Source organism: Capra hircus, chromosome 10 (genome assembly GCF_001704415.2).
Source record: "Capra hircus breed San Clemente chromosome 10, ASM170441v1, whole genome shotgun sequence".
Lineage (NCBI taxonomy): Eukaryota > Metazoa > Chordata > Mammalia > Artiodactyla > Bovidae > Capra > Capra hircus.
Genome location: NC_030817.1, coordinates 45090393 through 45105890, shown reverse-complemented (window position 1 = coordinate 45105890; position 15498 = coordinate 45090393). Strand labels below are relative to the sequence as shown.

The following is a 15498-nucleotide window of genomic DNA, read 5'->3' as shown; positions in this document are numbered from 1 at the left end:
GCCTGCACAGCAACAGAGACTGAGCACAGCTCAAAATAAAACTAAATAAAAATTATTTTTTACAAAGAAGGAAGATAGGGACTTCTCTGGTAGTCCAGTGGTTAAGACTCCACACTTCCAGTGCAGGAAGCTAAGATCCCACACGCCATAGGACATGGCTGAAAATTTTAAAAAGGAAAATATAGCAGAATAGGTGGGGACAGGCTGTGCCTTTTCTATCGGGCATTCAGAGAAAGCCTTTCTAATTCAATAAGGAAGTCAAATTGTGTCTATATCTGGGGTTGGGATATTCCAAGTAGAGGGAACAGCAGGTACAAAGGCCCTTGGGGCAGGAAGTGTTATTGGAAAAATAGCCAAAAGGTTGGTAAATGCAAAGACGAGTGAGCGAACGGAGAAGTGGTGGGTGAGGTCAGAAAATGTGTGGGGGGGGGGCACAGATCATGAAGAACCTTAAGGGCTCTAGACGTGTCTTACCTCTTGACACGTGCCTGAATGAAACACCAGTGGTGCTGGCTTCCTCTCTGGAAATAGGCTTCCATGTAAGTTTTGTGACCAATTTCATCATTTCATGGACACAAGATAAGTTTCTGTATATGTGTGTTAGGCAACAAATGCTATGTTTTGGTATGAGGTATGTGGTTATCCTCAGCAATATCCGTGTAACGAGGACAGTCACGTGTTAACAATGTTTCTGTGAAATGCAAAATCTCCTTGCTGTTAAAGCTTTGAACTAACAATGTGTGTCTTAGTCAATTCCGGTTGTCATAACAAAATACCACAGGCCGGGTGGCTTAATAGAAGACTATTTTCTCACAGTCCTAGAGTCTGGAAGTTCACGATCAAGGTGCCAGCACAGTTGAGTTCTCAAGATGGTGGCTTGCAGACAGCTGCCCTCTTGCGGTGTCCTCACAGGGCAGAGAAAAGCCAAGCTCTATTCTCTTTCCTCCTCTTATAAGGATGATAATCTCATCAAGGGACCCCATCCGCATCGAAACCTCTTTAGCTTCCTAAGGCCCCACTTCCAGGTTAAGACTTTAACACGTGAATTTTTCATGTGGCTGAGACATTCAGTCTTATAACAATGCTCCCAGAATAACCGATGGGAACAATTGTTAATTTTGTACACCTGTTCATTTCTCAGCTCTGGTACCTACGGTTTAGGGGAGAGAGCGCTGAGCAGATGTGGAGGATGTGTTTTTTGGCTCAGTGCATCAGTCCTGTTGCCCTGTGACCAGGAAGCAGTTCTTCAGATTATCACACTAAGTGCCGTGCCCCATCCGCACCAGTATCCAGTCCTTGCAGAGTCAGTTCACAAAGGACTGGGAAGTTTGGGGGAGGTGATGGCAGGCCTGGGAGGTGTGCAGTGTAGTTCTCCCTCTGGGTCCTGGCTCATTTCCCTCGGAAATGGGCTTCTGCACTTTTTCTTCTGAAACTCACATAGACTGAAGATATGACTTCCAGATGCCCTGGCTTTGAACTCTGTTCTGTGAACTTTGTTGTGAAGGTAGCATTTTGGAGAAGGAATTAAAATTGCTATACTAAAAATCCTTTGTCTATTGACCTTAGGAGACAAATCCCACACACAAAAAATGTCAGATCTTTGTAGAAAATTATTTCCATTCATTTGCATCAAGAACGTGAAATATTGGGCAAATTTGATCTGAATGAAGCCATCTTACATTTTAAAATTTGCTGCCCCTTTGCATTTCCCCCTATGGCTGGGTGTTTCTGTCTCAGAAGGCTTGGTTCCTGCTTAGAAGGAAGGGAACCAATGGCTCAACCAAACCTCACAGTACTGACATGCTTTATATTATTGTGATATTGGTCACAATGGGTGGGCAGCAAGGAGGAGGCAGGACTTTTTAGGTTGTTAGAGCCACCATAACCTGATGCTTTTAAATGGAATCATGTGATTTTCCCAATTGACTGAGATGCTATCTACAGATTAGCCGATCTGGGAAGTTTTCCCTGCCCAAGAGGAATAGTGGTATGCAGTCACATGGGATTGCATCTCCTTGCCTAGTGACAGGGACCCCTAGTTCCTGCTGCCTAAAGCAGGAGCAGACCTTTCCTCATCTGCTGGCCAGTGGGGCAGCTCTCATGCCCAGGCTTTGGAGAGAAACAAGATTCACTTTGTACATCCAGAAGTCCCCCACCACAGCCCTCACATTGGCTGGTAAACACTTCAGTTCAGGGAACCCACCACGTTCCCCCTGACAACACCGCTGAGGTCCCTCCTGGGCCAGAGCCCACCTTGGGCAGACCCCAGCTACACAGCTACAGGGCAAGAGTAGGCTCTGACAGGTGGCCTGGGTGTGATACAAAAGGGCAGAAAGAGGCCTCAAGGCTGTGCCACAAGCGCAGGAGTGGGGGGAGGATTTCTTCTGTGGCTTAAACATCACTACTGACATTCTTTGGCCAGAAGGAAAATCTGGGTAGGACACAGCCTAGGATCTCCTGGCATCACCACAACGGTGCCCAGCCTAGGACCAGGTGTAGCCTCCATGCCCCCACAGGCCCTCCTGCTTCGCTCCCAGCCCTGGCTCTGTGTTGTGAGGCCTAATCGTGCGTAGGTCGAGGGGCACAGCTGGGTGGGCCAGTGCCTGTTTAGATGGCCTGACGGGGCTGTGTCTTTTGTTTCTGAAGGAAGATGATGGTCACCTGGAGGTGTTCTGTGAGCTCCTGGGCCTGGACAGTGGCAGAGTCGCTCAGTGGCTGTGTAATCGCAAGATCGTCACAACCTCGGAGACAGTGGTGAAGCCCATGACCAGGCCCCAGGCTGTCAATGCCAGGGATGCCCTGGCCAAAAAGATCTACGCTCACCTGTTTGACTTCATTGTGGAGAGAATTAACCAAGCCTTGCAGTTTTCAGGCAAGCAGCACACTTTTATTGGTGTTTTGGACATTTATGGGTAAGATTCTCTTCGTGAGCTTGTCTTTCCTCATTTAAATGTCAAATGCCTGTTATGTTTAGGTTGTTTTTAGTCTGGTTGTTCTTTTGTGTTTCACATTCAGGAAGATGGTGTTGTCTGATTTTGCGTCTGTGGATGTTAAGTACTGTCCCCTGGGCTACAGTGTCTTTTATGTAGGGTGCGTTAAAAAATTTCTAAATCAGTAATGGCCAACATGAAGAGTGCATGCCAGCTACCATGCTGAGTGGTTTCCATGCACTTATTTTATTCCTTAAACAACCTTATAATTATCCCCATTTTACAGATAAAACAACCAAGGCTTAGGAAGACTTATTCACGGTTGCTCTGCTGGTGGGAGAACCCAGTACCATATGAGGATTGTACCCACCTCTGTCTTCCTGCAGAGGCCCCAGGAGCTGTGGAACCCTGACATGCCTCTCCCACTTCACAGGGTGATAATGACAGCCCCAGAGGCCCTGCACCTCGCCCATGAGCACAGCGCCAGAGGCAGGCTCAGACCAGAGGCTTTTATCAGTCAGGCCCCTCATGCCTGCGTCCTCTTCCATTCTTGGATCATAGGGGTCATGTGCTTGCCCCATTCTCCATGAATTCTGACACATTTGGTGGGTCAAGCTACCACACTGGAGGATTTTCTCTAGCTTCTTTTCTTTGCCCAGGCCTGCTTTTCTGGGTCAGACTCATCCTAAAGACACTTAAAGAATAGAGTAGCCAGAGAGAGTGAGGGAGGGAAGCCCGGCCAGCATGGAGGCCAGCTCTGGGGGAAGTTAGCACTTGGGCTTTTGTTTGTTAGAGACTGGCCTCAAGCGCCTAACCCCTTCCCCTCCCGGGACCAACCCTGGCTTCTCAGAGGGAGAAGGGCAGACTGTCCCAGGGAAGGCATCACGGAGTATTCCACCTGGATTGGGGAGTAGCCCCTCACACCCTGGAGAAAGCAACTCACCCTCCTCCCTTCCCATATGGAGGGGCGAGCTAGCTCTGCCAGCCGGCTGCTACGTGCTGCGCGGTGAGGCAGGCAGAACTCCTACCCAAATACAGAGAAATCGTTATTTCATACGAGCCTCAGGGGTGTTACCTGTTTAACACGGTGGTAGTTCGGTGGTTTAGTCACTAAGTCGTGTCCGACTCTCACAATCCCATGGACTGTAGCCCGCCAGGCTCCTCTGTCCATGGGATTTTCCAGGCAAGAGTACTGGAGTGGGTTGCCATCTGGGTTCTAAGTTAATACATGTGACTCCCAATTAATAGTATCTGTCAACAGTTATAAAACTCTTACATTGCTGGGGTAGTCTAGTAAATTATTTACCTTAAAAATAAGGATTTGAGCAGCCAGTAATCATCTAAGTAGACTTTTAAATGGAAATAGTCCTGCTTAATGACAGTCTCTCATTGTGATGGAAATAAGTGATTGTTATATTTTTCTCTGTTCTTTTCTGTGTTTTTTAAAATAAATAGCCATTTATTTTTAAGAATATATTATCTCATTCAAGAACACATAGTCATGTGCCAGGACCTGTGTCAGGTGTGATGGGTGAACAGAATGGACATCTGGCCCCTGCCCTGTTGGGACTTAAATTTTAGTGGAGGAAGAAGCCATCAGAGATTGGGATGGTTCCTGGGAAAGGAATAAGTGGATGGATGTGCCACCAGTTAACCAGGCACCAGGAAGAGAGGGGGCAGCTGAGAATAAGAAGTCAGGAGAACAGCAGGCAGGCATCAGGCATCCACAAAGTTGATAGACCACGGTAATAAGGAATTTAAATTTTTGGCTAAGTGGGCAAACTTCAGACAGGAGGAACTGCAAATTTTTAAGAACTTGTTAGAGTATATTTTAAATTTAAATTTTAAAATTAAACCCCTCTTTAAAAATTTAAACAGTAACGTGCACTTGTCACCCATGAATTCATTTTACCCCTCCAAAAGAGTAAGCTCTCCTCTTTAAATAAGAGTGTTACTGTCTGCAGTGAATCCTTTCATGCCTTTCTCCAGTATACCCATGGTTGGATTAGCCCTCATCCCGTGGATGGAGGAGACTGGTGGGCTGCAGTCCATGGGGTCACTAAGAGTCGGACACGACTGAGTGACTTCACTCTCACTTTCATGCATTGGAGAAGGAAATGGCAACCCACTCCAGTGTTCTTGCCTGGAGAATCCCAGGGACGGGGGAGCCTGGTGGGCTGCCGTCTATGGGGTCACACAGAGTCGGACACGACTGAAGTGACTTAGCAGCAGCTGCTGCGAGAGCTGAGCTCAGGATGAGCTGGGAATAAGGCAGCCTGAAAGGGAAAGTTACCCTGCATGAAGACAATGAAAGCCCAAGCTGTGAGCCTTGAGATTTCAGCTTGGGTCGTCATGGAGGCTTGTGGTTCCCTAGCCAGCCAGATGTTTATGTTCTCTGGACGCCGAGCTGGAAGAGCTTGGGGCCAGGAGTCGGATCCCAAGGAGTAAGCACTGCACCACACCTGTTGTGTGGCCTGGAGGGCATCACTGAACCTCAGTTTCTGTGTCTGTAAGATGGGGCCTCTCTCGCAAGGATATTACTGAAGTCAAATGGAAGAAATTGTGAATGCATCTTTACAAACCATAAGGATTATTCTGATGTGAACAGGAAAAGGAATGTCATTGATGTTTGACATCCTGCCTCTGCCCTAGGAAGTCCTGCCTTTGGCCCCAGCTGTGGGCTGCAGGGCACAGTGAGGCCCTTCTGCCTCCCCTCCAGCTGTGGCCTGTCTGCAGTGTCCAGCCGGCCGAGCCTCTCGATCACCCAGGGCGCTAGTGGAATGGGGCTGTCAGGGTCTGGGTTCTCCTCTTGCTCCATGAACAGTCTGGGACCTTAACCTCCTCAGAAATTCTACACTGAGCCAAGTGGGCTCAGACGTGTGAGACTCCCAGGGGACCTGTGGTTGGAGCTGGCAGGAAACTCTCAGGATTAGAGCGATTAAGAACTAAGGCTTTAGAGTCACCACGAGCTGGGGTCAGATTTCGTGTGTCTGGCACCGCTCTGTGATGGTCACCATCTCTTCTGACCGTTGTGTGGAACGGTGGGGTGAGGGCAGCCCTTCACCTAGGGTGGTGTTAGGGTTAAGCATGGTGATGGGCATCAGCACCAACACCTAAAGTGCTCGCATTCCTCCTGGCAGGAACGCTCCTCTGCCCAGGGGGTGGATCAGGTGCCCCAGTTCTGTTCAGCCTACATCATGTTTTACAGAAGGAGGTAATTCACGTAAAAGTCCAGGTTTCTGGATTCTTTTGAGAGTCAGGTGACCAGACATCCTGACCTGATTAAGCCATGGCCACAGCTGGCTCGAGCTGAGCAGCAACCATCCTGTAGGGCAGACCTGGTTATCACGGGTCCCACCCAGTTCCAGCCCCTCTCCATGCTGTCGTCTCCCGGCCTTCTCAGCTCCTGGGTCTGCAACTCCAGAGGCAGCCACTGAAAGTCTGAAGATGGAGGTGGGGCCGTGTCTTCCTTGGGCCTGAAGGGGTCTGCTGGGCTGTGACCTTGCTCTTTTCCTGTGAGGACTATGAAAGCGCCCCTCGGGGAGGCAAAACCGTGCTGCCTCTGCCTTCAGCAACGGGTGGGGGCACAGTAGACAACGTTGCTTTTTTCACTGGGAGCAGAAGTGTTACAGTCAGGTGGACTCATAGCTAACTCTGACACTGACTGTGTGACCCAGACAAATTTTTGAACTTCTGTCTTGTTTCCTCATCTGTGAACTAAGGATAATGAGGCTGATGTCAGTGTTGTTGTACAGATTGTGTGATATGCCATATTGTGCACACGCCTACTTTAGTGCCTGCCTCAAGTAGGTGTTTTGTACACACCAGATTCCTTCCTGGGGCCGCCTGGAAAAACGTGACTTATCAGCTCACTGCTAGGATGGTTAAAACAAGAATTGAGGAATGTTTAAAACTCACAGAAAACATAAAAAACTGTGAAAGTTGTGAAAAATACTAACCGATAAACAAATGTGTATGTCCTTCAAGTTATGTCTTAACTAGTTTAAACTGTATTTCAGTTTTGAAACCTTTGATGTGAACAGCTTTGAACAGTTTTGCATCAATTATGCTAATGAAAAGCTGCAACAGCAGTTTAACCTGGTAGGTGACTTTTTTGCCTTCTTGAAACTAGCTCTCAGCTCTGTCTGTCTGTCTGTCTGAAAAGGGAGAGAGGCTGAGTTTGGCTCTTTGCCTCTTCAAATCTCGCCAGCATTGAGTCACATGCTAGCTCACTGCACCATCTTGTGGCTGTTCCTTGAAACTGCACCTTCCCACCCGATTTCATTTTTGTGGAGGCACCTGCCAACGTTTGTTTCAGTTCATCACCTGCCATTCTTGGATACAGACCCCTTCCAGCCAGACCAAGTCACTTAGTTTCCTGCAGGCTCCAGTCCTTGTGAGCCTCGGTATCTGCACCTACTCTCTGCCACAACCCACCTGCCTCTGTCCTTTCCCATCCCTTCCTCTTCACCTGGAGAGCTCCTGCCTGTCTTTTGAAATTCAGCTTCTCCCACACAACTCATGAGGAAAAGATAGTGTGACATCATAGACAGCATGAGCTTTTGCTGAAACTGAAGTGGATTTGAGTCTCAGATCTACCACCTCCTTCCCCTGGGGGCTTGGGTTCTCTGAGCCTCAGTTTTCTCATTTTTGAAAATGGGTCAGATGTATTTTCCTAGTATTCTTGTGAGGAGAACACTTAATATTGAATCACACTCAGTAAATGCTTCTTTGCTTTCTTATTCCTTGCTCCAGAGTTAATCCATGTATAAGCATTAAATTTTACCCCACATTTGTACTCTGTTATCATTCTCATGGATTCCCTGGAAGTTTAGCATTTAAAACTGAAACTAAGATTTATTCCAAGTGGATGTGCAGCATAACTCACCTGAAGTCAAATAGTACATGTGGATCCTGCCCCTCTCTGGACTCCAGGGCCACCTTGCTTCCCAACACACATATTCACCACAACCTTAGAATGATACATGTGTGAGACACCCTGAAAATAGCACATCAGAGGCTGAAATTTCATTCTTTTCTTTTTTTATTCTGCCTTTCCTCCTCTTCCACTAAATCCTCCTTATTTTTCCCCCTTTGATGTTGTTAGAGACATCTATCAATACGCAGATCCTCCTGGGAGGGGTAATGACTTAAAATATAAGTATAAGCCCTAGTGAGTTCTCTCCTGGCTCCTGTCCCATTGATCTGCCTTCTGCTGGACCCCTGCATCTGAGTAGCCTCTGGGAGCTAAGCCATGACAAAATGACCCTGCCACCTTCCTCTCTTGGCCTCCATGCCGTCTGTGCTCCCTGCTGTGGTTAAAGCACCACCCCTGACCCGGTGTCCTGAGCCTTGTGTTCACCCAGCCTCTGCTCTTACTCCCCTTCCTTGCACAGCATCCAGCCTCTGCAGAACCCTGGGCTGAGTCCTGTCTGGGCCCTCCCCTCCAGTTCTGGTCTCTTCAAAGCCATTCCCACCTCCAAACCAAGTTACCTTTACAGAACCTAAGTCTTGTCATGAACTCCATGGGTCCTCTCTCCCCCAGGAAAAGGCCACAGGACTGAGATTCTCTGGGGGTTCACTACAAATCTGGTCTGGCATGATTTCCCCTCTGCCGTCCTCAGCAGCCCCATCTATCACTCCAGCCATTACCATTGTGCGCTCTTTCTCTCTGTCTCTCTCTCTCTGCTTGTGTGGGCACTGTCTGGTTCCCAGCCACCTGTTGGGCTTCCTGCAGTTCCCAGTGGGATTCTCCCATGGGAGCCTTTCTCCTTGCAGCCCCTCCCCCTTCTGCCACCTGCAGCCAGGATGACCCTGAGCCAGCCAGCCCTCTGGAAAGCCTTCCCTGTACCCCTGTTGTTCAAACAAGTAATGCACAAAGCTCTTCAAGTTGTTAGCCTCTCACACTGGCCCCACAGCCAGCCCTCTTGGGTGGGCTTGCTCTTAACCCAGTCAAAGAGTCTGGCTCCATGTTTGACAGCAGCAGTGGCTGAGCAGGGAGAGGTTCCAGGACCGCCTTGAGTGCCAAGGGTGGCAGGCTGGCCCAGAGTTTACACCCCAGGATGTGGGGACCCACTCAGCCTGGGCAGCAAGATGACAACTAGACCCATGATAGGACCTCAGCAGCACTGATTGTGGGTAAGGGGAGTGACATGCACCTCGGAGGCTTCCATAAACATTACAGATCAAGTCATGTGCCTACATTTTCCAAATGTCTATGTCCTGTTCTTCAGAAGCACACTCTAATACTCTCTCTTACTTTCTATATTAACTTCTGGATTTCCAGCATGTCTTTAAACTTGAACAAGAAGAGTATATGAAGGAAGACATTCCTTGGACTCTCATAGACTTTTATGACAACCAACCAGTCATTGACCTGATTGAAGCAAAAATGGGCATTTTGGAGTTACTGGATGAAGAATGCTTGGTAACTTTTAAAAATAATTTTCTTTAACTTCAGAGCAATAATAGATGAGCCTATTTCCAAATAGAATTTTTAAAAATCTACATGTAAATTCCTGATTGATCAATTACCAGTTGATTTGCTGTTAATTCTGGGACAGCAGTCCATAGCAGGAACCCCAAGAGGCTGAGTAAACCTCCCACCCTCAGCATGTATAGCCCACCCATGGGTAACATGCATGACCTCTTAGGTCATGTCTAACAGGGAGGAGCACTTTGAAGCTGACTCTGGGTATGTATATGGAGTAGACATGCAAACAGCAAGTGACCACACTCCAGTTGTTAATGACTAACAGGGATTGAGTTTTGTCTTACTTCCTGATTCCATGAGTCACCCACTGGGAGGTGCAGCTGAAAAATCAACATCATACAATTGAGAAAAGAGACTCTAGGAATTTTCCTATTGTTATTACTCTCTGGGAGGAACAACTTTATAGTGAGTCAGCCTAGCAGTGGCCTTCATGGGGCCATAGGAAAAAATAATCCCTAGGATGGTATTTGGTCTTTTGGGTTTGAAATTGATATTTTAATGTTTAAACACACACATCTTATTTTTTTTCCCAAAGATTTATCACCCCCTTCCATGCTCAGATGGTGAAGTGTCTTGCTTACAATGCGGGAGACCTGGGTTCAATCTCTGGATCGGGAAGATCCTCTGGAGAAGGAAATGGCAACCCACTCCAGTACTCTTGCCTGGAAAATCCCATGGATGGAGAAGCGTGGTGGGCTACAGTTCATCAGGTCTCAAAGAGTCAGACACGACTGAGCAACTCCACTTGTCCATGATTGTTTTTTAAAACATAAGAAAAATAGTCAGTTTAATGATAATTACAACAGAGCGTGAGTAGTCAATTCCAGGACACCAGGGGGGCATTCGCGGAGCACCAGCACAGCTGTGAAAGGGGCCCCTGCGCGTCCTACGGAAACACGGGCACAGGCACCAGGGGCCCGTGGGGAGTTAGCGATGACGGTTCAACCTGCTGCAGAGCACGCCTCCGCGACGGCTCCAGTGCGTCCCCTCCCGCCTGGGCGAGGACGTGGCTCCGTCTCCTCGTCCGTGGAATTGTCCATGATTATAATGTTGAAGACGTACTGGTATTTTCTACCTATAATTCTCAATTCCATGGTTCTTCTCACAAACCATCCTTTCTGATGCCACCTATGTTTTAGTCCCTGCAGTGATGTAAGATTAAAAGGCAGGCACCAAGGCCAAACATTCTGGAATGATCTACTGGGGGCAGGGTGCAGAGGCCAATGTGGGCTCTAGGAATATTTGTACCAAATCTACAGAGCTCGCCTGGTGACTCATATGATAAAGAATCTGCCTGCAACACAGACCTGTGTTACATCCCTGGGTTGGGAAGATCCCCTGGAGGAGAAAATGGCTGCCCACTCCAATATTCTTGCCTGGAGAATCCCATGGACAGAGGAGCCGGGTGGACGACAGTCCTTAACATCGCAGAGTCGGATTCAACTGAATGACTAACACTACAGAGATAGTCCCCAGGTGACCAGTGTCACAAAGAAGTTTGCAGGTGTCATTTGGACACTATGGAGTATTAGATTCACAGAGTTCAGGCTATAGCTGAGGATAGCTTCAAAATCACCAGCAACTAGCTTAGTGTAAATAGTTAAGACCTAGTTCAAGGAGGGAAGTATTAACTAGGCAGTGAAACAATAGAAAAACTCTTCGTGAGGCAGGAGATGGGAAGGACTACATTTGGGTGCCAACCTTTCTCCATTCAACCAAGAATAAAAATTGTTTTCACCTAATGGAATTTATGCTACTTTTTCCTGAATCTTTAGACTACTTTGGGAAAAAATATTAAAATACTGCCAGTTTTGCAGAAATAAAATCCTTCATCTTTATATCATTATATCAGTTTCCTTTTCATTGATAACATCTTGTTCTTCTAAAAGAGCATTGATAAAATGTCTATTGAAATATCACTCTAAAGAATAAGATCAAAGATAGACTCATGCCTCTATTGCTGTTGAAAAAGGAGCCTCCCACATCGAGCAGTCCACTTGGAAGTGCAGCTCATCTTTGTTTCTTAGAATCAGCACTTTTCCTCCCCTTGGTTAATCTTTTGTCTCTAGTTGTCTTACTTGCTGTTTGGTTTGCTTTTCTCTTCCAGTTACCACATGGGACTGATGAAAACTGGCTTCAAAAGCTGTATAATAATTTTGTCAACAAAAACTCTTTGTTTGAAAAACCCAGAATGTCAAACACCTCCTTTATCATCCAGCACTTTGCAGATAAGGTACAGTGAGAGTCTGGAGCAGAGCTGTCTGCCCGCGGCTGTCTAGCTGTCCCCTGGGATGAGCAGGCAAGCCAGGGGCTTTTCCGGTCAGAATTGTCACAGTTAGCGTGTAGCTGTGATGAGGAATACTTGTGTGTATGCAAGCGTGTGTGTGTGTGTGTGTGAGTGTGTGTGTGAGTGACGGTTCTCTATTTGGCTTTATCACATGATACATGAGTTTCGATTATATTTTTTAAAGATAAACGTATTGGCAGTGGACCTCATTTCTGTTTTGGGGCTTATTGTAAGTTCATTAACCGTTTATGAGTTTATTTTTTCTATGAAGTTGTTATAATCAAGACTGGATAGGGACCTCCCAGGTGGTCCAGTGACTAAAACTCCATGCTCCCAATGCAGGGGCTTGGGTTCAGTCCCTGGTCAGGGAACTAGCTCTCACATGCCACAAATAAGAGTTTGTGTGCCACAGCTAAGACTCAGCACAGCCAAAATAAATTAAATTTTTAAAGAAGACAGAGTAGTTGTTTCCTGCACTGAAAGCTATGTCTTTTTTTGACCCTTTGCTTTTTTATTGTCATAATTTATTTATTACTTTGGTAACATAGATTGACTCAAGATGATGGGTTTTCTAGGTGATCTTTGTTTTCCTTGTATGTCTCCAATTTCTTATGGAAAAATGTTACTTTAATTTCAAAAATTATTTAAAAAAAATTACAGAAAGCTTAGAAAATGGAAGGATAAGAAGACAAACACCGTAGCCACCTGCCCTAAACCTGCTTTCTCATCTTACTTTCCTTCCACAAGAAAACTCCTGCTCTCTGCTTTATTACCCAGTTGGTGTTACTCCTGTAGCCTGGCCAGCACCTTGGGATCGTGGGGACAGCCTGGGCTTTAGCCGCTGATGCTGTGGGTCAGTCTGCTGGTCGTGCCTGGGTGCCCACAGGGGCAGCGGAGGGGACAGCAAGCTGCTCAGCTCTAATAACCCGTGTGGGCAAGAGGAGCGCTGTTAAACACAATCGCCTTTAGTGCTTTTAGGGCCTTTCAGTGCTTTAGTTTTTCACGTAGGCTCCTGAAGAGATGCACGTGAAATGAGTGTTGATGTATCAAGTTATATTTTCTAGTTGTCCTTTATAATTTCAATTGTGATCCCAAGTGAAAAAAAAAAAAAGGTATCAGATTTCCTGTAAAGCACATATAGGGGATTTACTTCAAGAGACTCTGTCTATAGTACATGGTTTCTGTACATTTAATTCTTGTCATTTGGTACTTCCAAGAGGATCCTCTTAAGAGAGCTAACAATGCTGCATTTTGTGTGGACTGTGGATTGGAAGGAAGAAACCACACATGATATAGCGTTAGCTTACGTTCTCAATTTAATTAGCCAGGGAAATAAAATTGTCTTCAGAACAAGGCAACTGTGCTTAGATACAGTAAGTCAGCACACTTTACCGTGGTCCTCAGAGCCCCGACAGAGACACTCAGCTGCCTGTGACACTGTCCCTGCAGACAGTCTCCTGGGAAAGCTCTCTTTTTATTACACCTTTGCTGGTTTATCTAGTGGCTCACACACCAGCCTGGAAGAACTTGCACAATAGTCCTCGTGCTTTATTCACACAGGTGTATTTACAGACAGCCAGCGTTCCTGGTTCCTAACCCAAACTGTGTACCAGTAAGGATACTTTCCTACCCATGGGACAAAGCAGAGTCCTTGTCAGTGGTCCCTGAACACCCTCTCTGCCTCCACATTCCAGCACCCCAAGAGCCTGTTTGTTCACAATTTTTTAAATGTTATTTTATTTATGAAGAATATCACATTTTAAAATAACAGTCAAGAAATTTGACTATTGTAAATAGTGCTGCAATAAACAACAGGGGTGCAAATATCTTTTTGAATTAGTGTTTTGGTTTTCTTGATATATATATACACACACACATACACACACACGTACACACCTCTACCTGGGAGTGGAATTGCTGGATCAAATGGTAATTATATTTTTAATTTTTTGAGTAAACTCCATACTCTTTTCCATAGTGGCTGCACCAGTCTACATTCCCACTGACAGTACACGAGTGTTCTCTTTTCCCCACATCCTTACCAACACTTGTTATTTGTTGTCTTTTCAATGATAGCTATTCTGACAGGTGTGAGGTTTACCTCACTGTGGCTTTGATTTGCATTTCTCCAGTGATTAGCAGCACTGAGTATCTTTTCATGTGCCTGGTGACCATCTGTTTGTCTTTTTTGGAAAAATATCTATTCAGATTCTCTGCCCATTTTGAAATAGGATTCTTTTTTTGTAGTTGAGTTATATAAGTTCTTATATTTTGGATATTAATCCCTTATCAGATATCATTTGCAAATAACTTCTCCATTCAGTAGGTGGCCTTTTTGTTTTGTTGATAGTTTCCTTTGCTGTGTAAAAACTTCTTAGTTTGGTGTAGCCCGACTTATTTTTGCTTTTGTTTCCCTGGTCTGAGGAAACATATCCTCCAAAGTATTAATAAGACCAGTGTCAAAGAGCATGCTACCTGTGTTCTCTTTTACAAGTTTTATGTTTTCAGGTCTTAGATTTAAATTTTAATCCATTTTGAATTTATTTTTGTGCATGATGTGGGAGTAGTCCAGTTTGATTCTTTTACATGTAGTTGTCCAGTTTCCCCAACATCACTTATTGAAGAGGCTGTCTTTTCCCCACCATATGTTCTTGCCTCCTTTGTCATAGATTAACTGACGATAAAAGTGTGGTTCATTTCTGGGCTCTCTACTCTGTTATACTGATTTATGTGTCTGTCTTTATGCCAGTGCCAGACTGGTTTGATGACTGTAGCTTTGTCACTAACTAGAGATTTGAATATTTAAGGAGCCACTCTGGCTACGTTGTTGTTAGGGATTCAAGAAGCCTTATGAATCAGAAAGGGCTTCATGGAGGGTTTTTCTAAACCAAACTCTAACCCACTGCAAATCTGACTCTAAGGGTTTTGTGCCTTGGAAAGCTGTGTGGTCAGCTGGTCAGTTTTTCTTCTCTTTCTACCACATTAATGATGATTCAGGAAGACATTTCTGTTTGAGCTCAAAGGATACCACTGAGCTTTTCTCCTCCTCCTGGTGACTTCAAAGGCAAAGAGAACCCTATGTGAGGTCTTCTTGTATTAATTGCACATATAACAGGGAACAGTCAGTCACCTGTGGCCAGTGGGAACTAACAGGTGAGTGTGGGTGAGTGTAGAGTGGCCAGTGAGAAATCCAGGCAGTGGGAGAGCATGGTGCTTTCCATCAGATGACACAGCCCCAGCTTTCCAAGCTTTCTATAATATAATAAGGTTGCTGAGACAAACAGAAACTGAATCTCTTTTTAAAACATGCTTTTATAGCCCCTTCATTAATCTTTCTTTAAAAAAAAAAAAGAAACTTGTGGTACTTAGATGCTATCAGCTTTTGCCTCTTTGGAAATAACTCCTTTGTTTGCATAGGTAGAGTATAAATGTGAAGGTTTCCTTGAGAAGAACAGAGATACCGTCTATGACATGCTGGTTGAAATCCTGAGAGCAAGCAAGGTTTGTAAAGTCCTAAAGGGTAGTTAACGTTATTCACTGTGTACTTGACATGGACCTAGATGTGTATCAAGAGAAAGAAACATGTGCGTGTTATCTGTCTTGTAACAACAAATTGTAGCTTCTACATACAAAAAGTTATCCTCATTAGTATAGTGGTGAGTATTTTATTTTATTTTTATTTTTAGAGAGCTTTTTAAAATATAATTTAAAACTATTTTGTGCCAGTACAATATATTAATTTCACAAATCTAAAATTTTATCTACACTTAAAGTATTTGCAAAAACCA

The 15498-nt window shown here is 45.4% G+C and overlaps 1 protein-coding gene across 1 annotated transcript in view; it reads left to right on the top strand.

The window, feature by feature from the left end:
- The window catches only part of MYO5C (myosin VC), a 117557-nt gene that overhangs the window by 39008 nt on the left and 63051 nt on the right, over positions 1–15498 (top strand). Inside the window, exons 10-14 of the mRNA XM_005685762.3 lie at positions 2647–2912; positions 6950–7031; positions 9217–9357; positions 11531–11656; positions 15128–15211. Coding sequence (XP_005685819.2) covers positions 2647–2912; positions 6950–7031; positions 9217–9357; positions 11531–11656; positions 15128–15211 — 699 coding nt within the window. The remainder of the gene's footprint in view (positions 1–2646; positions 2913–6949; positions 7032–9216; positions 9358–11530; positions 11657–15127; positions 15212–15498) is intronic.